This window comes from Peromyscus leucopus, chromosome 8b (genome assembly GCF_004664715.2).
Source record: "Peromyscus leucopus breed LL Stock chromosome 8b, UCI_PerLeu_2.1, whole genome shotgun sequence".
Taxonomy (NCBI): Eukaryota; Metazoa; Chordata; class Mammalia; order Rodentia; family Cricetidae; genus Peromyscus; species Peromyscus leucopus.
Genome location: NC_051086.1, coordinates 70,534,701 through 70,560,141, shown reverse-complemented (window position 1 = coordinate 70,560,141; position 25,441 = coordinate 70,534,701). Strand labels below are relative to the sequence as shown.

The following is a 25,441-nucleotide window of genomic DNA, read 5'->3' as shown; positions in this document are numbered from 1 at the left end:
ATATTTGGAGACAGTCTCTAGCTGGGACTAGCTTCGAATTCATTCTGCCAGGCAGGCCTAGAACTTAAAATCCTCCTGTCTCAGCCTCCAGAGTAGCTGGGACTACAGGCCTATATATCCTCAGTCCTGGCATAAATGTTCTTTAAGTAAATACCTATTCCATGAAATAATTTGCTAAGTGGTTAAATCTTACCAATCTCTAGTAACTTTTCCCAACATACCACCGTATCACTGTTGTGGCTCTGCCATCAATTAGATACCTGCAAAATAAACTGAGACCCAAAGTAGTGTAATTGATTCTATTTTCCCAGATACATTGTAAATACTGTACTAACAGAATTAGAGACTCTAGTGTCAATGTGTATGAAATACAGCGTTTATTACATTTCTAAAAGCTGTTACCTGACCCAGCAAGATGGCTTAGTAGGAAAAGGAACGGCCACCTCAGGTCTCCCATGGTGGAAAGACAGAACTCTACCCCCATAGGTTTTTCTCTGGCCTTTACATGTATACCCCCATACACACAAAATAAGTAAATATATAAAAAATAAACAATGAGATCAGGTCCAGCAGCCCTTGCCTGCAGATCCAGCTAATCAGCAAGATGAAGCAAGACAACTACTTGACCCTAGGAGTTTGAAGCCAGCCTGAGCTAAACACGGTCATTTTGTTGTTGTGGATTGTTTTGTACCAGGAATCAAACCGCTGGCCTTGAGGGGTTTGTACTTGGAAGACAGAGGCAGGTGGATCTCCAGCCTGGTTTTCATATTGAGTTCCAGGTCAGCCAAGGGAACAGTGAGACTCCTGTCTCCAAAAATAACCACAATACTTAGAAGGCAGAGGCAAGCTGAACCCTGTGAATTTGAGGCCAGCATGGTCTACACAGTGAGACCCTGTCTCAAAACAAACCCAAGGCCTTGAACATGTTAGGAAAGTGCTCTATCATTGAGCCACGGCTACAAGCCTTTGTGGTTAGTTCCTTTGTATGAAATATGATTCACAGCTGGGCATGCTTATAATCCCAGCACTGGAGGCTGAGGCAGGAGAATCGGGAGTTCAAAGCTCTACCCTCTACTCCATAGTGAATTCAAATCTAGACTGTGCTAGGTAAGCCCCTATCTCACAAAACCAACACCCTATCCCCTTAAAACGTGGTTCCTAGCGTTTTCGGAGTTTGTAATGTGTCAGATGAAAAAGGGAAATGGAAAATGTAGTTGCCAGTCTTTATAGGGAACGGCTTAGTTGCCAGTTTCCTTATTTATATTTATTTTGTGCTGGAGCTTGAATCGGTACGCTCTACTAACTGGGCTACGCCTTCCAGTCCCAAGTTTCTTACACGAACTGTTGACTCAACATTTCTCGAGTACGTAAGGAACTCGAGGCATTAGTAACAATGCGTTGCATTTCCTAGAGTAGGGGCTAGGACTTGCCCTGGAATCCTCCTTTGATGTACACTTCCCAATTACGTCAGATTTTTCTGAAGGCTATCCTGCTTGAGGGATGCCCAAACAAAAACCAAACAAATAAAAACGCTGGCGAGTTTCCGATCTCTTGCCTCAGGATCTTCTTAGAAGCACTTCAGGCACGGGACTAGAGCTGCTGGAAGCCAAACGCTGCCTGCTGCAGCGCGCCTGCGTATCGGAGCCCCTTTGTTGCTCCGGCGCTGGGGTCGGGCTGCGCCTGCGTGTTGAGCCCGCACGAACAAGTGCGCTGCGCCGAGGGCACCGGCTGGGGGCGAGCAGATCTCGAGCAGCCGCCGGCGCCGCAGCCGTTGCTACCGCCGCAGCGCAGTGGGGTTCAGAGGCCCAGAAGGTGGTGACCCAGGATGTCGTCCACCGCGGCTTTTTGCCTTCTCTCCACCCTGGGAGGGTATTTGGTCACGTCGTTCTTGTTGCTTAAATACCCAACGTTGTTGCACCAGAAAAAGAAGCAGCGATTCCTCAGTAGGCACATCTCTCACCGCGGAGGTGAGAGGGGTCCCCAGAACCCGATGGCGGAGATTGGGGGTGGCTTCCTAGGAGGGAGATGATGGGGGTACCGGAGAGGAAGAATGGGCTGCAGTGGCTGGAGGGCTTCCTCGGATGAGTCGTCCGGAGGGGAGGAAAGGGAAGGGGTCTGGTGTCCGAGTCCTGGTGGCGTCTCTGGGGAGCAAAGGTGGCAGGGCGTGTGTGAGGAGGGGAAGCGCAGGATGAGAGCGAGAAGTGGGGCGCTTCTCTGCCGATGGAAGGATGATCGCGAGGTCCCTTCTTGGCAGCCAGGCACAAAGCCGGTGCAGATCCAGGAGACAACCGCAGGGGGAACCAGGCACAGACTGCTTGGAACAAGCTGGTGGCTGAGTCCATGGGGAAGAGCTTGTGCTCAGGCAGGACTGAGGATCCGCGAGTCACCTGGAGCGAGCCGAGCCGTCTGCGATGCCTAGTGGCCCACCCTCCACGCATTCGTAATTGAGCTCTGGAGAGAAATGTCTCCAAACCAGGGACGTTTTCCAAGGTCACAGTGAGAGCTTGGACTGAAGTAGGACAGGGAACTTGGAGGGTTCTGGTTCCGAGGAATCCAAACCTAGTACCTGTTTTTTTTTTGTTTTGTTTTGTTTTGTTTTTCATTTTGAACAGCACTATTTACCCCAGCAATGGTTCGTGGGTTTCTAAAAGACTAAAACATGATTTCGCTTATTAGTCAGTACTATTTTTCAAAAATGTTAATTTTCTCTTGCAAAAGTATATTGCTCTAGGAATCGAAGGGAGTCCACTCTAATTTCCTACAACAGGCCCCGTCTTTGCTTCTCCATTACTGTTTAATAATGTGACTTCGTTACATCTCAATCATAATGTTTAAACTATAAAATTGTTTGGTCGCTTTAAAATTTTCTTTTGGAGTGAATGTGACACCAGCTTTAAATAGCTTGAAATGGAGCCGGGTTTCGTGGCCTACGCCTTTAATCCCAGCACTCTGGAAGCAGAGGCAGGCAGATCTCTGAGTTTGAGACTAGCTGGAATGAGTTCCAGGTCAGCCGGAGTGAGTTCCAGGATAGCCAGGGCTACACAGAGAATCCCTGTCTCAAAAAACAAAACCAAAAAAAAAAAAAAAAAAAAGAAAGAAAGAAAGAAAAAGAAAATTGCTTATCATGTACAGTTTAATGGTAAATTCTATAGTCTAAAATTTGATGTAGTATAGTTTTTTGGTTTTAGATTTTTCAAAGATGGGGTCTTGCTATGGAGTGCTGGGCTGGCCTGCAAGTTGCTATGTAGACCAGGCTGGTCTAAAACTCTGCCTCTGTCTTTCCAGTGCTGGGTTTAGTAAAGTCTTGGACCACTATGCTGGGACCATGACTTCTATTATGGCAAATATGTCATAGAAATACATTATCATTCTTTTGTATAATTTTATCAGTTCAACATAATTTTCCACTTTTATTTTATTTTATTTTTTTCAAGACAGGATTTTTTTTTTTTTTTTTTTTGTATAGTCCTGGCTGTCCTGGAACTATCTCTGTAGAGCAGGCTGGCCTTGAACTCAGACTGCCTGCCTCTGCCTCCCAAATGCTGGGATCAAAGGCCTGTGCCCAGCTGGTGGTGATGGCTGTTTAATATGTCTGTGTATGGGTGTGCAGAGGTCAGAGAACAACATCAGACAGTGGTCCTTGTCTTTCACCTTGTTTGAAATGGAGCCTCTTGTTCATGTCTGGACTCACCAGTAAACTTGAGTTGGGGATTGGAGCTTCTCCTAACTGGCCTCCCATCTACCAGTAGGGGCACTGGGATTACACACCAGATGCTGGTTCTGCTGCTTCTGTCTTATGCATGGGTTCTGGGTTCTGCTGCTTCTGTCTTATGCATGGGTTCTGGGTTCTGCTGCTTCTGTTCTTCTGTCTTATGCATGGGTTCTGGGTTCTGCTGCTTCTGTGCTTCTGGCTTATGCATGGGTTCTGGGTTCTGCTGCTTCTGTGCTTCTGGCTTATGCATGGGTTCTGGGTTCTGCTGCTTCTGTGCTTCTGGCTTGTGCACGGGTTCTAGGGATCTGAAGCAAATGATTTATCTACTGTGCTATCTATCCAGTCCAGCCCTTGCCAGTTTTTGTTTTTGTTTGTTTGTTTTTTTTTTTTAAATAGCCTGACTGTAGACTTCAGGCTGGCTTTGAACAGAATGCCAGCTTCCGAGTGCTGGCACCCCAGGTATTTGTTACCACCAATCTTCCTTTTGAGGATGATTCTTTTGTGGCTGAAGCTGTTGTCATAGTTTTTCATTGGTTTTATAAACAACACACTAGCACGTTGTATGTCTTATATATGAGTTGTTAATGGTAATGTAATGGTGGGCAGACAAAAACTACCAGAAAAGGAAACATCGATTCATATACAAAACATCTGAAATATTATAGAAGGAGATGGACCAATATTGCTTTCCTTCATAGCATTTAAATCTAGATCACCGGCAGGGCGAGGGGCAGAGGCACCTGCTGCCAGGCCTGGCAATCCAAATTCAATCTGAGGGACCCAACATGGTGGGAGAGGAGAGCTGACTCCCACAATTTGTCTGACTTCTTGCATATGTGTGCACATGTGTAAAATAAATAAATGTTTTAAAAAGAAGTCTTATGTAGGGGATGAAAAGATGGCTCAGTGGTTAAGAGCAGTGGCTGCTCTTCCAGAGGACCCAGGTTCAATTCACAGCACCTACATGGCAGTTCACTTGTCTGTAACTCTGGTTCCAGGGGATCTGACACCTTCACACCAATGCACATGAAAAAAAGATAAAAAAATTTTAGAAAAAAAAAAACTTATGTAAGGATGCAAAGTACAATGTTTCCTTATCTTATCCTATCAAAGATTAACTGATTCAAAGTAATTAGGAAGCACTACATAAAGGAGGGAAATTAATATAAACAGAAAACAGAGGAGGCTGGGAGATCACCCAGTTGGTAAGAGAACCCAAGTTTGATTCCCAGAACCTGGGTAAAAGAAGCTGGGGCTAGAGAGATGGCTTAGTGGTTAAGAGCCCTGGCTGCCCTTAACCACTATTGGACCCAGGTTCAATTCCCAGCACCCACATGGCGACTCACAACTATCTGTAGCTCCAGTTCCAGGGACCTGACACCCATGGCAAACACCAATTCACATAAAATAAAAAATAAATTAATTAAAGGAAAAAAAAGAAGAAGCTGGGTACAGTGAGTGGTATGTACATGTATTCCCAGTGCTGGGAGGTGGAGACAGACAGGTCCTTTGGTCTCTGGCCAGCTAGCATAATCTATGTGGTGAGTGTTGTGGGATATTCTGATCGTACTCTGATACACCCAAGACTGTCAATAAAGTTTACTTTGAATCAGAGGGCGCAGCTAGCTACTAGCTGACCAAAGTAGCCATAGAGGTTTTGGAGGACTGAGGACATATAGAGAGATACAGGAAGTGGTATCGAGGGGCTTAGAAAGATTCTTGGCCCTTTTGGATTGAGGAAGAAGAGAGAGGGGAGGTTAGTGGTTAATTCTACACTGTTTCTCTGGTCGAACAGGTTCTTACTCTGATATCTGACTCCTGAGTTTTTATTGATAAAGATAACTAGATAAATGCTTCACCTGGTGCCCCATATTGGGTGCCATATGTAGTTGACTTTCTCATCAGGACCACCAGCCTCTTATTAGTGTGGCACATCTAGCTTGCTCTGTTGGGAAATCTGTGTACCTAGATTTCTCCTCTTCCTCTCTCTCCCCAGAAATCCTGCCTATCCTCTCTTGCCTAGCCATTGTCCATTCAGCTCTTTATCACACCAATCACAGCAATGCATCTTTACACAGTGTACAAATATCTCACAACAGGTGAGCTCTAGGCCAATAAGATATTCTGTCTCAAAAAAAAAAAAGTGTTAGCAATTGAAAAATGACACCTAGAGTTTTCCTCCTAATATAAACACCCACCCATACACACACAATAAAAGTGTACAGTGAAACAATAAATAAAATTAATGATAGGGTAGTCCTAGCAACTGGGAGGCTAAGGTAGTTAGGTTGTAAGTTTTAACCCAGCCTGGTCTATATAGTGAGATGGCTAAAACACAAAAACACTCGAGGCAGGACTATCAGGAGTTCAAGGTCATCCCTGGATGCACAGTGAGTTGGGAGCTACCTTGGGCTACTTAAGACTCCATCTGAATAAACCAGTAATAGGGCTGGCAAGATGGCTCAGTAGATAAAGATGTCAGCTGCCATGACTAACAACCTGAATTTGATCCACAGGACTCACACGGGAGATGTATTGGTTGGTTTGTGTCACCTAGATACAAGCCTGGACATATCTGAGAAGAGGGAGTCTTAATTGAGAAAACGCCTCCAACAGATTGTCCGTAGGCAAGTCTGTAGGGTGTTTTCTTGACTAATAATTGATATGGGAGGGCCCAGTCAATTGTGGGTGGTGCCATCCCTGGGCAAGTGGTCCTGGATGGTATAAGAAAGCAGGCTAAGCCAGCTATGAGGAACAAGTCGGTAAGCAGCGCTCCTCCATGGCTTCTGCTTTGGTTCCTGCCTCCAGGTTCCTGCCTCATTTGAGTTCCTGCCCCCCCCCCCCCAGCAATGAACTGTGACCTGGAAGTGAAAGCTGACAGCTGACACAAAACCCTTCCTTTTCATGTTGATTTTGGCAATGGCCTTTATCACAGACACTCGTCTTCTGACCTGCACATGCACACTGTGGCACGTGTACTCCCACCCCACTCACATGAAGTAATGTCTAATGAAAATTGTGAGGAGCTGAGGAAATGGTACTTGCCTAACTAACATGCATGAAGCCCCAAGTTTCCATCCCCAGACCCATGTAAGCCAGGAATGGTGGTACATGCTGTAATTCCAGCACTGAAACGTGGAAACAGAAGGATCAGAACTTCAAAGTCATCCTCAGCTGCATATTGAGTTCGGAGCTAGCCTGGAATTCACAAGACCCTGTCTCAAAAACACAGAATTGTTTAATTGTAGCTCTGAAAACTGTAGCTACTTATTAGAGAAACAAAAAATTAATTAGGCTGTTTCTATGAGTCACGTGATTATTATTTGAGAGAAAGTGAAATTCGAGCAAGTTCACGAGGGAGGACCTACCACTAAATGATTCCTTGGAGAGGAACACTATGTTTCTTAATTAGTCCCTTAGTTTCTCTGCAAGCTTCACCATATGAGTCCCAGTAATCCACAGGTATAGTCCTCCTGGAATTCACTTCCTAGTTTTACAGCAAACAGAAGGATGTGGAAATCATTTACGTAAAACTGAAAAGTAAGAGCTATCTGAATAGCAACATGGCACCATGAAAGCCTGCCACAGAGTTCACGTTAAAAAGACAAGCTCAGAAATACTCATTTATGTGGCTCAAGTGCTAATGTTTTGTTTTGGATGGTGGTATTTTATTATTTTGTTTTGGGATCTCACTGTGTAGTAGTCTGGGCTAGCTTCAGACTCACAATTCTCCCTTGGCTTTATAAAGCTAAGTTTACAGTCACCACCACACCCTTTATTGCCATTAAAATTCTTAGGGAGCCGGGCAGTAGTGGCTCCTGCCTTTAATCCCAGCACTCGGGAGGCAGAGGCAGATAGATCTCAGAAAAAAGGGGAGGTGGTCAGTATCACAATTATGTAAGGCATGGTAGCTCATGCATGCTAAGGCAGGTGGATTACTAAGAATTTGAGAGCCAGCCTAGGCAGCTTAGTGAGTTTCAGGGTACCTGGGCTAAAACCCTGTCTCTTGTTTTATTTTATTTTATTTTTTGTGGAACTCTCTTTGTAGACCCAGCTGGCCTCGAACTCACAGAGATCCTCCTGCCTCTGCCCCTGAGTGCTGGGATTTAAGGTGAGTGCCACCACATCCAGCTAAAACCCTATCTCAAAATAAATAAACAAAACAGCGCCCCCCTCCCCCCAAATCCTGAAAGTCGGGGCTGGAGAGATGGCGCCAGGAGTAAAAGTGCTTGCCGGGCAAGTGTAAGAATGTGAATCTGGGCCTGGCGAGATGGCTCAGAGGTTAAGAGCACTGACTGCTCTCCTAGAGGTCCTGAGTTCAAGTCCCAGCAACCACATGGTGGCTCACAACCATCTGTAATGAGATCTGGCGCCCTCTTCTGGTGTGCAGGTGTACATGGAGGCAGAACACTGTATACATAATAAAGAAATAAATCTTTAAAAAAAAAAAAGAATGTGAATCTGAACCCATGTAAAAGCCAGATGTGTACCACATCTGCAATCCCAGCGCTCCTTGGAGGAGATGGCAGTCAGAGATAGCTGCTCAAGGGCCAGCTAGCCTGCCATAAGCAGTGGCCAAGCCACAGACACTGTCGAACACAGTAGAAGGTGGACCTGAAATTGTCATCTGATCCCCACACACATGGTGTGCTATCCCCTCACCCCCTTATGCACACACAAACATGCACATACAGGGATGCATGCTTGCAAACATAACCCCCGAGAATTACCAAGTGGGGTATCATCCCAGCACTTGCGAGGTGGAGGCAGGAGGATCAGGAGTTCAAGTGTTTCCTCTATTGCATAGTGAGTTGGAGGCCAGCCTGAACTACATGAGAACCAGTCAGAAAAGAAAAGAAAAGAAAAGAAAAAGAAAAGCCGGGCGGTGGTGGTGGTGGTGGTGGTGGTGGTGGTGGTGGTGGTGGTGATGATGATGATGATGATGATGCACGCCTTTAATCCCAGCACTCGGGAGGCAGAGCCAGGTGGATCTCTGTGAGTTCGAGGCCAGCCTGGGCTACAGAGAGAGATCCAGGACAGACTCCAAAGCTACGTGGAGAAACACTGTCTCGGAAACAACAACAGCAGCAGCAGCAACCCTGAAAATTGAAAGGACAGCGTGATAGAAATCCAATTCCGGCATAGTTGGCTTCCTGGGCCCTGTAGCTGTTACCATGTTAAACCCGGCATTTGCTGACTTTGGTGTCCTGAACTTTCTCACTGTTCTTCAGCCTGTTCAGTATAAATTCAGCTTGGCATTTCTGGTTGATCTCTTCAATGATTTCAATGATTCATTGCATCAGTAGCTTTTCTCTGTAACTCTCCCTAGTTTCACAGGATCCTTTCTGCGCTTTTCAAATGAACTGTCTACTGTGTGCTCTTAGGAACTGCCCTGTGGAAGGCCACCTGACCGTGAGAGGATTGTGCTTCTTACGGTTTTTATGACCTTTGGGTTTCCAGAGTCTGAACACCTTGCGGTCTTTGTGGATGAATATCATGTGGTGCCTGGGGTAGATGAGCTCTGAGTAGAAATACTGACCCTCCGTGGTCTCTGTAGTTTCTTCTACTAGGAAGCTAATAGGCATTATTAGTAGCTAGCAATTGAAAACCATTTCATCCTAAAATGGATCCTGGAATAAATTGCTTTAAAAATTAGACATCAAGCTGGGCAGTGGTGGTGCATGCCTTTAATCCCAGCACTCCGGAGGCAGAGGCAGGTGGATCTCTGTGAGTTTGAGGCCAGCCTGGTCTACAAAGTGAGATCCAGGACAGGCACCAAAACAACACAGAGAAATCCTGTCTCGGAAAAACACCAAAAAAAGAGATTGTGGGCTGAGAGCACAACTGAATTAAACAGCGGGTCTTTGAAAGAGAGTTTTTGTTTTTGTTTCTTAAAGACTGTCTGATGTAGCCCAGGCTGGCCTCCACCTCCTGGTCTTTCTGACTTTGCCTTCCAAGTGCTGCGATTATAGACATGGGCTACCATGCCTGGTTTATAATACCACAAAGTGCTGGAGAATGAATGTAGGGCTTTGTAAACATTAGGCCCTCTACTAACGGAGCTGTATCTCCAGCCATTAAAAGGAGCTCTGGAGGAATATCAGTGACCTCCATGGACAGTGAAGGAATCATTATCTGAAATCCCTTCAATACATACTGGTTGACCTAAATCAGTGATGGTGCATGCCTTTGGGAGGCAGAGGCAGGCAGATCTCTGAGTTCAAGGCCAGCCTGGTCTATAGAGTGAGATCCAGGATAGGCAGGACTACACAGAGAAACCCTGTCTCTAGAAAAAAAAAAAGATGGAAAATGAAAAATAGAAGGATTCTACCCACTTCACCCATGACACACATGCACACACACACACACACACACACACACACACACACACACACACGGCTCATTGTAATTTTTAGAGAAATAAAATGTTCAAAATGACAAGTAAATGAATTTAAACTGTGTTTCTACAGGTGCTGGAGAAAACCTGGAGAACACCATGGCTGCCTTCCAACAGTAAGTACATAAGAAGGGCGCCTCTTCTACCTGTCACTGAAGGGATGGGGAGATGTCACTGAAGTGAAGGGAGACAGTGTATCCAAGCCACTCACCTATGATAGCCGTCTCTACAGAATGTCTTTTTTATAGTTTGAGGGTCTGGCTTCTCTGTCATTGTAAAAGTAGTCCAGGTTTTGAGTAGTCCAGAATGTCTCGGTTTCCAGAGCTGGAAGCAGACATCTGTGACAAGGGACAGACTGTGAGTAATGCTAATTGGTTGGGTGCGGAAAGAGCAAATGAGCCACCTGTTACATTGGCTGCCGTTATGAATAGGATTGTGTGTCCTTGAGCCTCGCCGTAGTATCTGTTCAGCAGGAACCTGCAAGCGGGCTTCTCCTTGGGACCCTCTTGTGTGCCGATGTTATTTTTTTAGTAAGATGAGTTAAATTGTTTCTATTTGTAATGGATTCACAGTTGGTACAGAGGCCCAAAGGCTTTGTCATGGTGGCAGACACTGAAAGAGACAGGAGCCCTTGTTCTTTGTCTTGGAGCTGGATGATTACCATCAGCCTGTTTTCCCTTCTCTGAACAATGGGACAGGATATGAATCAAGGTCAATGAAAGGAAGACATTACCTACTCATACTTAGTGAGAAAAGAATTCTAATACAATCTTAAGGCATTTTTTAAGATGGGGTGGGCATCTCTCCTGTTGAGCAGGGTGGCCCCATCCTAGGCAATATGGAAACATTTTATTTGTAATTAGTACCAATCTGGAGTGTTGATCTGTTGTGCTAGAGATTGATCTGTGTGCTAATGTGTTCTGTGGCCGAGGTACCCCCACAGCCCCACAGAATTTGGTCTAAGTTTCTGCTTTTCACCATTCAGTGACAGCTTAAAGATTGTTTTTCCCCGGCTTGAGCCATGAATGGCTCAGCTGTTAAGATAACTCATGAACTTTAGACCGACAGCTGTGGAACCTGCAAGGGACCGGACTAGACCCTCTGCACACGGGAGACAGTTGTGTAGCTTGGTCTGTTTGAGGGGCCCCTGGCGGTGGGATCAGGATCTCTCCCTGGTGTATGAGCTGGCTTTCTGGAGCCCACTGCCTATGGTCGGATGCCTTGCTCAGCCTTGATGCAGTGGGAGGGGCTTGGCCCTGCCTCAACTGAATGTACCAGGCTTTGCTGACTCCCCATGGGAGGCCTTATCCTTTTGGAGGAGAGGGTGGGAGAGGTGGGAGAAGAGACTAGGGGGGAGCAGAAGGAGGGATGAGAGGGGGATCTGTGGTTGGTATGTAAAATGAATAAAATTTTTTTTTAAAGAAACATAAAAAGCTGGGTGGCAACAGTGCATGCCTTTAATCCCAGCACCCAGGAGGTAGATCTCTGTGAGTTCAAGGCCAACCTGATTTACAAAACGGTCCCAGGACAGTTAAGGCTACACAAAAAACATGCCTGAAAAAAAAAAAATTGGTAAAGGAGACAGCACCCTTCGTAGTGAACATAGAACCTAAGACTAAAGAATTGTACTGTATGCACATGCAGAGTTAACCAAGTCTTTGGGTATATAAAAATCCAGCGTTTTGTTTTTTAAGATGGGTTCTCATAGACTAGGCTGCCCCTAAAGGATATGTGTCCAAGAATAACTCTAAACTGACTCTCCTACCTCCACCTCCTGAGTGCTAAGATTCCAGGCATGGACCACCACACCCTGCAAAACCTGCTTCTTAAGAGCCAATCAAACTAGGTTATTAAACTGGGCTACATAGGTAAATATGAAGAGGACAATGTAATCCTTATTGTACTTATATAATTTGGCATATAGTCAAAATAATTAAGTTTGTCCTGGCGCTTGTGTGTGTGTGTGTGTGTGTGTGTGTGTGTGTGTGTGTGTGTGTGTTTGTGTAGATTGTCAGGAGTCAGTTTTCTCCTTTCTGCACGTGGCTTCTTAACTCATGGAGCCATCTTGTCAGTCTTCTGCTTCTCTCTCTCTCTCTCTCTCTCTCTCTCTCTCTCTCTCTCTCTCTCTCTCTCTCTCTCTTTGTTTTTTCCAAGACAGGGTTTCTCTGTGTAGCTCTGCCTGTCCTGGAACTCTCTCTGTAAACCAGGCAGGCCTCGAACTCACAGAGATCCACCTGGCTCTACCTTCCCAGTGCTAGGATTAAAGGCATGCGCCACCACCGCCTGGCTCAAATCAATTTCTTTTTTTTTTTTTTTAAAGATTTGTTTATTTATTATGTATACCGTGTTCTGCCTGCATGTATCCCTGCAGGCCCAAAGAGGGAACCAGATCGCATTACAGATGGTTTTCAGCCACCATGTGGTTGCTGGGAATTGAACTCAGGACCTTTGGAAGAATAGCCAGTGCTCTTAACCTCTGAGCCATCTCTCCAGCCCTCAAATCAATTTCTTAACAGGATCTTTTGGGAGTTTTTATTTTATATGTTTTTTGTTTATGTTTTTAGTTATGGGTTTGAGAGATGCCTCAAGAGTTAACGGTTAACAGCTTTTGCAGAAGCCCCTCCCAGCTGCCTGCCTACAGCTCCAGCTCCAGCTCCAGCATCCTCTTCTGGCCTCACAGCTGTGCTGGGAACCAAACCTGGGCCATCTGTACCAGCAGTACCCGTTCTTTCCTGCTGAGCCATCTCTTCGGCCCTTGGAAGTCTTGTGCATCGCTTCTGTGGAGTTGTTGTTGTTTTGTTTCATTTTTTTTTTTTAACATCTTTCTTTTGAATTTTTTTTTTTTTTTTTTTTTTTTTTTTTTTTGGTGGCAAGGTCACATATAACCAAGACTCATAATCCTCAACTTGCCATGTAGCTGAAACTGGACTTGAACTCCTAATTATCCTGTTTTCACCCCCAAGTGCTAGGGTTACAGATGTGCACCATCATGCCTAACACCTCTCTCTCTCTCTCTCTCTCTCTCTCTCTCTCTCTCTCTCTCTCTCTCTCTCTCTCTGAGACAGGGTCTGTCTATGTAGTACTGGCTGTTTTGTAGCTCACTTACATAGACTAGGCTGGTCTTAAACTCATAAAGATCCTCCTGCCTCTGCCTCCTGAATGGACTGGTGGGATTAAAGGTGTGTGCTAGCATGTCTGGCTAATGCATCCGATTTCAATCATATGCACAGATGATAAATACGAAATTCTCCTGAAAAAATTGAGTTGAGGATACAGTTTTGCCTTATTGCACATGCACTCAAAACAAGTTCAGGCTCAGTCTCCCTGTATCCTGATGTATCGGGGACACATTTGAATAGAGACTGCCCACGTTTGATGGTCATTAAGAGGAAGGGAAACTTATTCACATGGGTTATACACGTAGCCCAATGCAAGTAGGGGATGAAGAATGCTATACTAGATGTGTTATTCAGAGGTGTGTGTGTGTGTGTGTGTGTGTGTGTGTGTGTGTGTGTGTGTGATTTTCAGGCAAAGGAGCTAGGCTTCCAAATGAATTAGAAGAGTGTGGGAGTGGGGTGTGCTGTACCTCACCTAAGCCAAATTCAGTCTGTTGACTAAACTATTCCCTGTGCAAGCTGCCTCAACAGGTCTCACAGTGTACCTAAGCTGACCTAGAACTCACTAGATAGCCTAGGTTGGACTCAACTGGAGGCATTCTCTGGCCTCAGCTTTGCAAGATTTCAGGTTGTGAGTTATTATATTATCCTTTCCCTAGTGAGTTTTGCTGTTGAATGTCTGTTCATACACTTATTAGCCATCTGTAAAGCCTAATTAGTGAAATACCCTATTGTGTACAGTCTCCCCTATGATTCCCAGTTTGATGTGGCTCTGAAGCATTCTTTTACACACTTAAGTTTAGTGATTCAATTTCATCTCTAGGATTTCTATTTGTCTTCACTGTTATCATTTCTGTGTCTCTGACAAACTTCTTTTGTTCATGCATTATTTTCCAAACCCATCCATTCATTCCTCTTTTCCCTCCTATCTCTTCCTTTTCATTTTTTGTTTTTGTTGTTTTGTTTTTAGACAGAATATCATGTATCCCAAGCTGTCCTTGAACTTCACCCCATGTAGCTGAGGAAACTCCTGAGTCCTGAGATTACCCAGGCATGCACCAGCTCACCTGGTTATTCTTCTCCTTCCTGTCATTTTCTCCAGCTCCTTTTCATTGGAATCCATTGTTGGAATTTGATTTTTATTTTCCGGTCTGCTATCCTCCTCCCTCCTCCCGAGTGCTGGGATCACAGGAATGTACCACCAGACCGCCCAACAATATGTTAGATCAAGATGATAAAAGCAGCCATCTTTGTCTTATTTCTTTTTCTTTTCTTTTTTTTTTTTTTTTTGGTTTTTCGAGACAGGGTTTTTCTGTGTAGCATTGGTGCCTTTCCTGGATCTCGCTCTGTAGACTAGGCTGGCCTTGAACTCACAGAGATCCACCTAGCTCTGCCTCTTGAGTGCTGAGATTAAAGGCAGGCGCCACAACCACCTGGCTGTCTTATTTCTTGATAATTTCATTTTATAGGTGTTGAAATACAGGCCATAAGAGAAAAATCTACTTGCTCTAAGTTATGCTAATGTGTCAGGAATTGCCACCCAAATTTCTTCATTTCTGGTCACATATTTTTCCCACTGTATTGAAATGTCAGAATTAACCATAGCCGCTTTAGAAGAGACAACATGATTCACTTACTGTAAGCCACAACATTTTAAAGCTTATCCTAAGATTACAACATCACATTGATGAATGATGATAAATGTGGTTGAGCTAGTACAGTGTTGTGGGGTATCCTGGATTTTAAAACCAAAATTTTCATCTCTGACACATGTCAACGTTTACCAGTTTTCTCTTCTGTCTTCAGTGCAGTTACCATTGGAACTGATATGTTAGAACTGGATTGCCATATCACAAAAGATGAACAAGTCGTGGTGTCACATGACGCAAATCTGAAGAGGTCAACTGGGATCAATGTAAATGTCTCCGATCTCAAATATTGTGTAAGTAAAAATAAACAATATCATTATATTTAGGGGAAATATTTTTAAGGCAGAAAAGAGCCGGATGTCACTACAATACATATTTTTGGAAACGGTGATGATTAAACTGGTTTAATGGCTCACAGCTATAATCCCGGCACTTGGGAAGCATGATTGTCCAAAGCCTGAGCCTAGTCTGGGCTCCTGTCTCTAAAAAAAAAAAACAAACAAACCAAAAGGCGCCGGAGAGACAGCTCCATGGTTGAGAGCACTGTCTGCTCTTCCAGAGGACCCTGCTTCCATTCCCAGTACCCACGTGGTACCTCACAACTGTAACTCCGTTCTAGGGGATCCAACACACTTTTCGGGCCTCTGTAGGTATGAGACATGTAAGTGGTGCACAGACATGCATGCAGGCAAAATACTTACACACATAAAATAGAAAACAAGTAAATAAAACTCAAACCAACAAAATCCTTAAAGAATGACAGTGATTAAAATAAATGAAAAAGGAAAAAAAAAATGTTAAAATATCTTGACATCCAGCAAGGAATTTGTATAGTTCAAACGCATCTGTAGGGGCCTGCTTCATTTTTTTTTTTCTTTAGAAAGAGTCTCATGTAGACCAGGCTGGCCATGAACTCCCTGTGGAACTGAGGATAATCTTGAACTTCTGATAATTCTGCTTTTACTTCCCAAATGCTAGGACTGTAGGTGTACACTACTGTCTTAGTTAAGGTTTCTATTTCTGAAAAAGAGATCCATGAACACAGCAACTCTTATAAAGAATTCATTTAATTGTGGTGGCACACCTACAGTTTTACAGCTCAGTCCTTCATCATCATGACAGGGAACATGACACCATGCAGGCAGACACAGTGCTGGAGTAGTAGCTGTGAGTTCTACATCTTGCAGGCAGCAGGAAGTCAACTGAGACATTGGGCGGTATTCTGAGCATGGGAAACCTCAGTGCCTGCCCCCATAGTGACACACTTCCTCCAACAGGCCACACCCACTTCAACGAAGCCACACCTCCTAATAGCGCCACTCTTTGAGATTATGGGGGCCAGTTACATTCAAACTACCACAACCACTGTGCCAGTTTAGAGGGGTGCTGAAGATAGATCCCAGGGCCTCAGACGCACTACCCAAGCACTCTGCCAACTGTGCCATATTTATCCCCAGCCCCAAAATTCCTTCTATAAATATTTTGATAAAATTATACATCATCAAATGTGAAATTACATTACAATTCAAGTTGTTTATTTGACTCACATTTAATATAGGGGTTAGTTTCAGTCTTCCAGTGTAGGAAAGCATCATTTAAAAATCTGTTCGATGGAACTAGAAAAAATCATCCTGAGTGAGGTAACCCAAACCCAGAAAGACAGTCATGGTTTGTACTCACTCATAAGTGGATTCTAGATATAAAATAAAGAACAATCAGACCACAACCCATGGAACCATGGAGGCTATATAAATAGCATGGAGGTCCCTAGGATGACTGTGGCTTATAATAAATTTCGGTTTTATTCAATTATTAAAAAAAATAGCCAAATGAATGGAAACACATGAACTATGAACCAAAGGCTGAGGGGCCCCCAGCTGGATCAGGCCCTCTGAATAGGTGAGACAGTTGATTGGGCTTGATCAGTTTGGGAGGCAAGTAGGCAGTGGGACCAAGTCCTGTGTTCATTGCATGAGTTGGCTGTTTGAAACCTGGAACTTATGCAGGGACGCTTGGCTCAGTCTGGGAGGAAGGGACTGGACCTGCCTGGACTGAGTCTACCAGGTTGATCGCAGTCCTCTGCCTGGACTGAGTCTACCAGGTTGATCGCAGTCTTTGGGGGAGGATTTGCTCTGGAGGAGGTGGGAATGGGGAGTAGACTGGGGGTAAGAGGAGGGGGTGGGAGGGGGAGAATAGGGGAACCCGTGGCTGATATGTAGAACTGAATGGTATTGTAAAATAAAATAAAAGAAAAAGAAAAAAAATCTGTTCAAAGGCCATCGAGATGGCTGAGGCCATCGAGATGGCTGAGCAGATAAAGGTGATTGCCAGGAAAGGCAGACACCCTGAGTTTGATCTCCAGAGCCCAGATCAAGAAGCCAGGTGAAAGGAAAGGAAAAATAAAGTGCTGTGTGTCTGTGGTCCCAGCACTCCTACCATGAGATGGGAGGTGGAGAAAGGAAAATCATCGGGAAGCTCAGGGGTCAGCTAGCCCAGAGTGCACAGGGCAGCAGAAGCACCAAGAGAGTCCTATTTCCAAACAAGTGGAAAGAGAAACCCAATTACCAGAAATTCTCTTCTGATCTCTGTGTGCGCTGTGGCACACATGGCGCCCACGCTTAGACACACACACACACACACACACACACGCACGCACGCACGCACGCACGCACGCACGCACACACACACACACACACACACACATGCAGTCTTTTTAATCTGACCATATGAAAGAAATTTAAAGAAAGGGAAAAAGAATTTTGAGGTGAGCTTGCCAATCCTGAGTTTTATCCCTGGGATCTGTTGAGTGGGAGGAGACAACTGACTCCTACGTTGTGTCCTCTAAGCTGTATGAATGCACTGTGGTACATGCAGACTCATACACACATGCTAATTAAAAGTGACTTTAAACAATTTAAATCATACAATGTATCTATGTTCACAACTGTTTAGTAAACACCGCTAAATGGAAGCAAGAACTAGCATCTGCTCTTGTCCCCTGAAGAAAAGAGACAGTAACATGCTATAGTCTGTTGGTATACTTGATTGCTTTTCTGCAGTTTTGTGCTCACTATTAATTATGTATACTGTGTTTCAAATACTGCAATGTAATGGGTGTGATGGTGAATGCCTGTAAGTACAGCACTCAAAAGTTGTGTCTCTACCTGGCCTGGTGACACACAACTTTAATCCCAGCACTCAGGAGGCAGAGACAGGCAGATCTCTGAGTTTGAGGCCAGCTTGGTCTACAGAGCAAGTTCTACGACAGCCAGGACTACACCGAGACCCTGTCTCAAAACAACAACAACAAAACAAAATAATAATAGTACACATTTAAGGCCCAGAGAGATGACTCAGCAGTTAGGAGTGTATACTGCTCTTTCTGAGTTCAGTTCCCAGCCCCCACTTCAGCCAGTTCTGGCTAACACCTCTTGCCTTCAAGGTCATCTGCACTCATATATACACACACACACACACACACACACACACACACACACACACACCCCTACATATAATTAAAAATAATACAAACAAATCTTTTTAAAAAGTAAGTGAGGAGGCAAAAACTTAAAAACATATATAAATTTAAGTAGTACAGATTTCTTGTAGGTGGTGTATAAGTAATTATATCATGACTTTGCCTTTGGAAAGCTAAAGGATGCTGTGTTTAAATGTATGCTACAGGGTTTGGGGATTTAGCTCAGTGGTAGAGCGCTTGCCTGGCATGCACAAGGCCCTGGGTTCGGTCCTCAGCTCCGAATTAAAAAAAAAAAAAGTATGCTATGTCTTAATCTTTTTTAAAGAAACAAAACCTTTATGTCATAGTGTGAGACGCTAAAGTGCTTTTTGGTTTTGAGCGCTAACCATTTTTTAATCATATCTTTTTAAGGAGCTCCCACCCTACCTTTGCAAACTGGATGTCCCATTTCAGAGAGGTAATATTTCTTTTTTTATGGTTTAAAACGCTGACATTAAAGTATATTCATTTATATTGAGAAACATAAATTCTAAAGATTTAACTCTATCACTTAGTTTAAATTCACTTGACAACTAATTGAAGCCTGAATACCATAATAATTATATGAATTTAGATTCTTGGAGATACTTTATACTTCTCAGGAGGTAGGGTGGGAAGCAGGGTGTGTGTTTTGAGATAGTCTCAGTCTATATCTCAGCTGGCCTTGAATTTGCTATGTGTCCCAGACTGACCTCAAACTCACAAACTCACAGCCATCCTCCTGCCTCAGCCTTCAGAGTGGTGGGAGTTGTAGAACCAAGCCACCATACTTGATTACTTTGTACTGCTACTGCTACTATTCCTCCTTCCATTGTACTTTTTTTTTTTTTTTTTGTTTTTTGTTTTTTGTTTTTTCGAGACAGGGTTTCTCTGCGTAGCTTTGCACCTTTCCTGGAACTCACTTGGTAGCCCAGGCTGGCCTCGAACTCACAGAGATCCGCCTGGCTCTGCCTCCCGAGTGCTGGGATTAAAGGCGTGCGCCACCACCGCCCGGCTTCCATTGTACTTCTAAAGCATCAAGTTTTACAGCATTGCCATTACTTATAGTAGTTGTCCATTATAAATATAATGAAGGATAAATAAATAAATAAATGGGAAGGGCCTCTTGTAGATCCTTTCTGATTCTGGAACTTTTGATTCTGTCATTTAGCTGATACCTTTGTTAAGCAGCATTTATTTCTAGTTGTATGTCTGTGCACTGTGCCATGGTGAGCTCGAGCACTTGGGAGGACAATCAAAAAAGGTGTTTGGTTCTCTCCTTACACCTTGTGGGTTCTGGGGTTCAAACTCAGGTCATCAGGTTTAGTGACAATTGCCATCACCCACGGGAGTCACCCACGGAGACACTCAGCAGCCCGCAGAGACAGTCTTGCTGTCTGGCCCAGGCTGACCTCAAACTGAAGACCTTCCTTTCCAAGCCTGTGCTCCACCAGGCCCAGCTTTTGAGTCCCCTTATACTGTGAGTATTAACCCCTTGTATAATTATATAATTTGAAGATGCTTTCTGTGATTTATAGGCTGTCAGTCACCCTGTTATTTTGTTGTTGTTGTGAGGGAATTTTTAATTTTATTAAGTGTGTGCGCGCTCACAAGCTTGTCACAATGTACATTCAGAGATCAGAACACAGCTTGTGAGAATTGATTCTCTCCTTCCGTCGTGCAGGGGTTGAACTCAGGTCTTCAGGCTTGGTGGCAGGCACCTCTACTCTCTGAGCTATCTCACAAGCCCCCAGGGGTTTATTCAGATCCATTTTAAAAATACTGTGCATACCAAATGAGATAGATTTTAAATTAGCCAGCATGGGGCTGGAGATATAGCTCAATGCTAGAGTGCTTGTTGAGCTAGAGTTGAAGGCCTGGTGTAGTGGTTCAGACTTGTAATCCCAGCACTGGAGGTTGAGGCAGGAGGATCACCACAAGTACAAGGCCAGATTGGAGTACAAAGGGAGACTTATTCTTAAAAACAGCAAAGGAGCCGGGCGGTGGTGGCGCACGCCTTTAATCCCAGCACTCGGGAGGCAGAGCCAGGCGGATCTCTGTGAGTTTGAGGCCAGCCTGGACTACCAAGTGAGTCCCAGGAAAGGCACAAAGCTACACAGAGAAACCCTGTCTCAAAAAACCAAAAAAAAAAAAAACAGCAAAGGTTGGGGCTGGAGAGATGGCTCAGCAGTTAAGAGCTCTTAATGCTCTCGCAGTGTCAGAGACCAGCAGCCCGACCTGTCTAACAGTTCTTGAAGGGAGAAGTGAGGATTAAAAAAATAATAGAACTGACAAATAGAGACATAAAGGATAACACCTAGTGTAATAGACATAAAAGAAAAAGAGACACAAGATAGTTTCGGGAGGGCTCTGGGTCAATGTTATAGTCGCCTCAAGTTTATTCCTAATGGACTTTTTATACACCAGCAAGTGGCGTGGTAAAAGACCCCTCCCCCTTTCAAGGTCAAGGTACAAAAGTACAAACAAGTGTAGACCCTTCCTTAATTTTCAAAACACCTGGTAACCATGCCTTTGGCCAAAACATCCTATTATGCAGCCTTATGGGGCAAGGCAAACTCAGACTCTCTGACCCTGAGTCAAGATGGAATAAGGCTTCACTATGAAGTCTCTGTGGGCCCTCACAGCAGAGAACCTGGGTTCAATTTCTAGCACCCACGTGGTTGCTTACAATTCCAATTCCAGGGGATATGATACCCTCTTCTGATTTCCAAAGGCTCCTGCAGGAATGCAGTGCACATATATATACTGGGGCACTCACACATAATATTAGATTTCAAAATACTCTTTAAACACCAAAGACAGGTGAGGCTCGGGGGAGAAAAGAAAGAAAGGTAAATAAAAGTCAGGGGGAAAAAAAACAAAAAACTTAAAGTTACTGGATGTGATGAAATATCCCAGCACTTGGGAGGCTGAGGCAGGCAGATTTCTGTGAGTTCCAGGCCAGCTAGGGCCACCTTGTCTCAAAAAAATAAAAATAAAGGCCTGGAGAGATAGCTTAGTGGTTAGGAGTGATTGCTGTTCCTCCCAGAGGAACTGAGTTTGGTTCCCAACACCCACATTGGTTTGCTCACAGCTGCCTACCTCTAGCTTCAGAGGATTCGATGTCTCTTTTAGCTTCCTCCAGCACCCACAAAAAACATACAGACATACAGATAAATTAAAATAGAATAAAAAATAATAATCAAATAAAAATTAAAGTCATCTATTTGTAAGGCATGTTTCAATCTAACGAGTGTTTGATTTGTCTTCATCTGAGTATCTTTTTGTTTGTTTGTTGTTTGAGACAGGGTTTCTCTGTGTAACTTTAGCGCCTTTCCTAGAACTCACTCTATAGCCTTGAACTCACAGAGATCAACCTGGCTCTGCCTCCTGAGTGCTAGGATTAAAGGCGTGCGCCACCACTGCCCGGCCATCCTAAGTATCTTTAATCTGTGTTGATTTGAGGAAATACTCTTTCTTTTCTTTTCTTTTTTTCTTTTTTTTTTTTTTTTTTTTTTCTTGAGACAGGATTTCTCTGTGTACCCCTGGCTTTCCTGGAACTTGCTTTGTAGACCAGGCTGGTCTTGAACTCACAGAGATCCACCTTGCCTCTGCCTGGGGACTATTCTTTTCCTCTATAGTGCACAGCCAACTCCATGAATTTATTAATGATATTATTATTTATTATTATTATTATCATCATCAGCTGGCCTAGAACTCACTATGTAGACCAGGCTGTTCTTAAATTCACAGAGTTCCACTAGCCTCTGCCTCTGGAGTACTGGGATTAAAGTAGTGCACCATCACACTTGGCAAGGGTCCACAAACCCTTTGGGATTAGGAATTTCACAGCCTGTGGAGCGCTTGCCCAGCACTGAATAAACTGCATGTGAGGATCTAGGCTTATAATCCCAGCACTTGGTGGGGAGGCAGGAAGACCACAAATTCAGGGTTATCCTTGGCTACCTAGTGAGTTGGAGGCCAGCCTGAGTTACATGAGACCCTGTTTCGGAAACAAAACAAAATGAAAAGACCCTTTCATTTTGTTCCTGGTTTTCTGTCCCCTTAGCAAGTCTTAAATTTGGGAATGTGGAGAGAGACCTCTGAAGCCATCTAACCCGCTCTCCCTTACAGAGAGAGAAGGAAACAGAAGTCACAGAGGAGCTTAACTTGATCAAGGTCATATAACAAGTGAATGGCTGAGCTAGAACTTGACACTCTTTCCACATTACCAGGCCAGTGCTCAAAGAGACTGTCCTCTCCCTCTCTCTGAGCAGTCCCTGACTGTCGTCAAAAAATAGTGGCAGGTACTCAGGTTTCAAACAACTGTAAAGATTTTTTAAAGTTTATTTGTTTATTTATTTTTTCCTATTATCAGCTTGATACAGCACAAATTCTTATCCTAACAGTGAAATGTCTCACTATTGAGGCTTGCCCAGTGATTGAGTAAAACCAAAACTTATTATAAGCCACAGTCATCCCAGGGTCCCCCCTGCTATGTAGCCTCTCTGGTTCTGTGGGTTGCAGTCTGATTGTTCTTCGCTTTATAGTTTTTGAGTCAACGTCCTACTATGTAGTCCAGGCTAGCTTCGAACTCAGAGATCCACTTGCCTCTGCCTGCTTGGTGCTGGGATTAAAGGGTTGGGCCACCAAGCTCAAGACCAAAGCAAACAAACAAAAAATAATTTATATTGCATTTGACTCATGATTGGTTTTAGAATAGAGTTGAAAGTTTGGGCCAGGCAGAGGTAGGTTGGTCTCTGAGCCTGGTCTACATAACAAGTGTCAACCAGCCAAGGTTTTTAGAGCCTGCTGGGTCATCTCACCAGCTCCTAGCTTTCTGGTCTCTCTGTACAGCCCAGGCTGACTTTAATCAAGATCCTTCTCCCTTAGCCTGCCGAGTGCTGGGATGTGCTGATGCGCGGCTCTAAGTCTCATTTGCCTGTCTGACGTTAGTTTTGTCTGTTGGACCGTTTCCTGTGTCCCTTGAGGGTATCTTACTTGGATGTGGATAGCTGTCGCCTCATGGCAATTCATTCGCAATTCATTTGAATACTTAGAAGACAACAGTTATTTTATCAAACTAGGGTATCACTAGCCAAATAGAACCTTCTGTAGTGACAGGAACATTCTGTATCTCTGTTGTCTAATAAGACAGCCAGTAGCCACAGGAGTTCGGTTTCCAGCATCTATATGTTGACTTGCAACCATCTCTAACTCCAGTTTCAGAAGATCAGATAACCTCTGACCTCGGAGGGCAGCCTGACATACATGTGGAGCACATATATGTACAGGAAAAACACTAACACACATAAAGAATAAATCTAAACATTTTTTTTTGTTGTTACAAAGCTACTTTGGAGTGTGCCTCACAGGAATAAAACACAGGGAAAGAGTGACACCCACACACACACCCAAGAGCGCTTGGGATGGTGGGGGACAGATCCTCGAAGGGGAAGAAACCCTAAAGGGACCCGCCGCAGACTCAGGGCAAAGGGAATGCCATCCACGCTGGGGCGCTGCTCACCCATAGTGGGGACTGGCTCCAGGCACACAGGCGAGGGGCAGAGGGTTGGACACAAAGCCGCAGGTTCCTCCTCCTCCTTTGCCGTGTCCTGATTCTGTCTCCCTCTGCCCGGTGACAACAGAAAGCCCACCACCTCAGCGCTTTCCCTTCACCGAGTTGCTCCGCTTTTTCTTGTTCTTCTGACAGGCATGTTCACAGGAGTCACAGCAGCCACCACCTGCCTCTGTTGTGTCCCTTGGCAGGATCTTGAGCAGCCTAGGCTGACCTTGACCTCTTAATCCTACCCACCTCCCAAGGACTGAGATGCAGGCCTGGACCATGGCAACTGGCAGATGTGAAGCTTATATGTATTGTTATTGTTGTTGTTTGTTTGTTTTTGTTTTTCCAGACAGGGTTTCTCTGCTATTTTGGAACTCTGTAGACCAGGCTGGCCTCAAACTCACAGAGATCCACCTGCCTCTGCCTCCTGAGTACTGGGACTAAAGGCGTGCGCCACCACCTCCGCCTAGCTCAAATTTTTTAAAACAGTAAATACAGAATGAAATTACTGATGAACTTAATGAGTAAAAAGCCCAGGGTTATATACCTTCCTTAATGGCTGATTCCAGTTAATCATATGATAATCAGCTTCTTTCTATTTGATCTCTTGAGTCTGTGTTTTGTCTATTAGCTTTGTTCTCAAGACTTTAAAGGTTTTTTTTTATTACATTTATTTATTGTGGGGGCCAAGGACTAGGTGGTCATATCTTGTGTGTGTGTGGAGATCATGTACGAGTCAGTCATTTGCCTCCATCGCGTGTGTCCTGGGAAATAGCCCAGGTCCTCAGGCTTGGCAGCGAGCACCTTTACACACTCAACCGTCTTATCTTACTGGCCCTCAGGGACATCTTCTCTCTACCTAGCACTGGCTGTCCTGTAATGATGTAGGCCACCATGGTCTCACCTCACAGAGATCCGCCTGCCTCTGCCTCCTGAGTGCTTAGATTAAAGGTGTGCACCAGCACATACATAATTTTTATTACTCTTTTCTTTGAATAACTACATTGATGATGATAATAATTTGACAGATATGGGCTGGAGAGATGATTCAGTGGTTAAAAATACTTGCTGCTCTTGCAGTGGACCTGGGTTTGGTTCCCAGCACCCACATGGTGACTGCAAACCATACATAAGTCCATTTCCAGGGCATCACACAACCTCTTGTGGTCTTCGTGGGCACACCAGGCACACGCTTGGTGTACATACAGACGTACAGGCAAAATGCTCATACACATGAAATGAATACATCGGGTGCTGGGAATTGAACCTGGGTCCTCTGGAAAGAGCACCCAATCCTCTTAACTGCTGAGAGGTCTCTCCAGTCCCTGAATACATCTTTAAAAAAAATACTCATTTGCATTTTTTTCTTTTCTTTTCTTTTCTTTTTTTTTTTTTTTTTTTTGAGATAGGGTTTCTCTGTGTAGCTTTGGAGCCTGTCCTAGAGCTCGCTCTGTAGACCAAGCTGGCCTCGAACTCACAGAGATCTGCCTGGCTCTGCCTCCTGA

General features: G+C 44.4%; 1 protein-coding gene across 3 annotated transcripts in view; it reads left to right on the top strand.

Annotated features, from left to right (window-relative positions):
• The first annotated feature begins 1,676 nt into the window (after positions 1–1,676).
• Positions 1,677–25,441, top strand: part of Gdpd1 (glycerophosphodiester phosphodiesterase domain containing 1) — a 39,213-nt gene continuing 15,448 nt past the window's right edge. For all 3 annotated transcript variants that reach the window (XR_005090293.1, XR_005090292.1, XM_028878273.2), the window contains exons 1-4: positions 1,677–1,967; positions 10,183–10,225; positions 15,032–15,167; positions 18,764–18,809. Coding sequence is in view for 1 of the 3 variants with exons in the window: in XM_028878273.2 (XP_028734106.1) it covers positions 1,826–1,967; positions 10,183–10,225; positions 15,032–15,167; positions 18,764–18,809 (367 nt within the window). In the remaining 2 variants the exon portion in view is untranslated. The remainder of the gene's footprint in view (positions 1,968–10,182; positions 10,226–15,031; positions 15,168–18,763; positions 18,810–25,441) is intronic.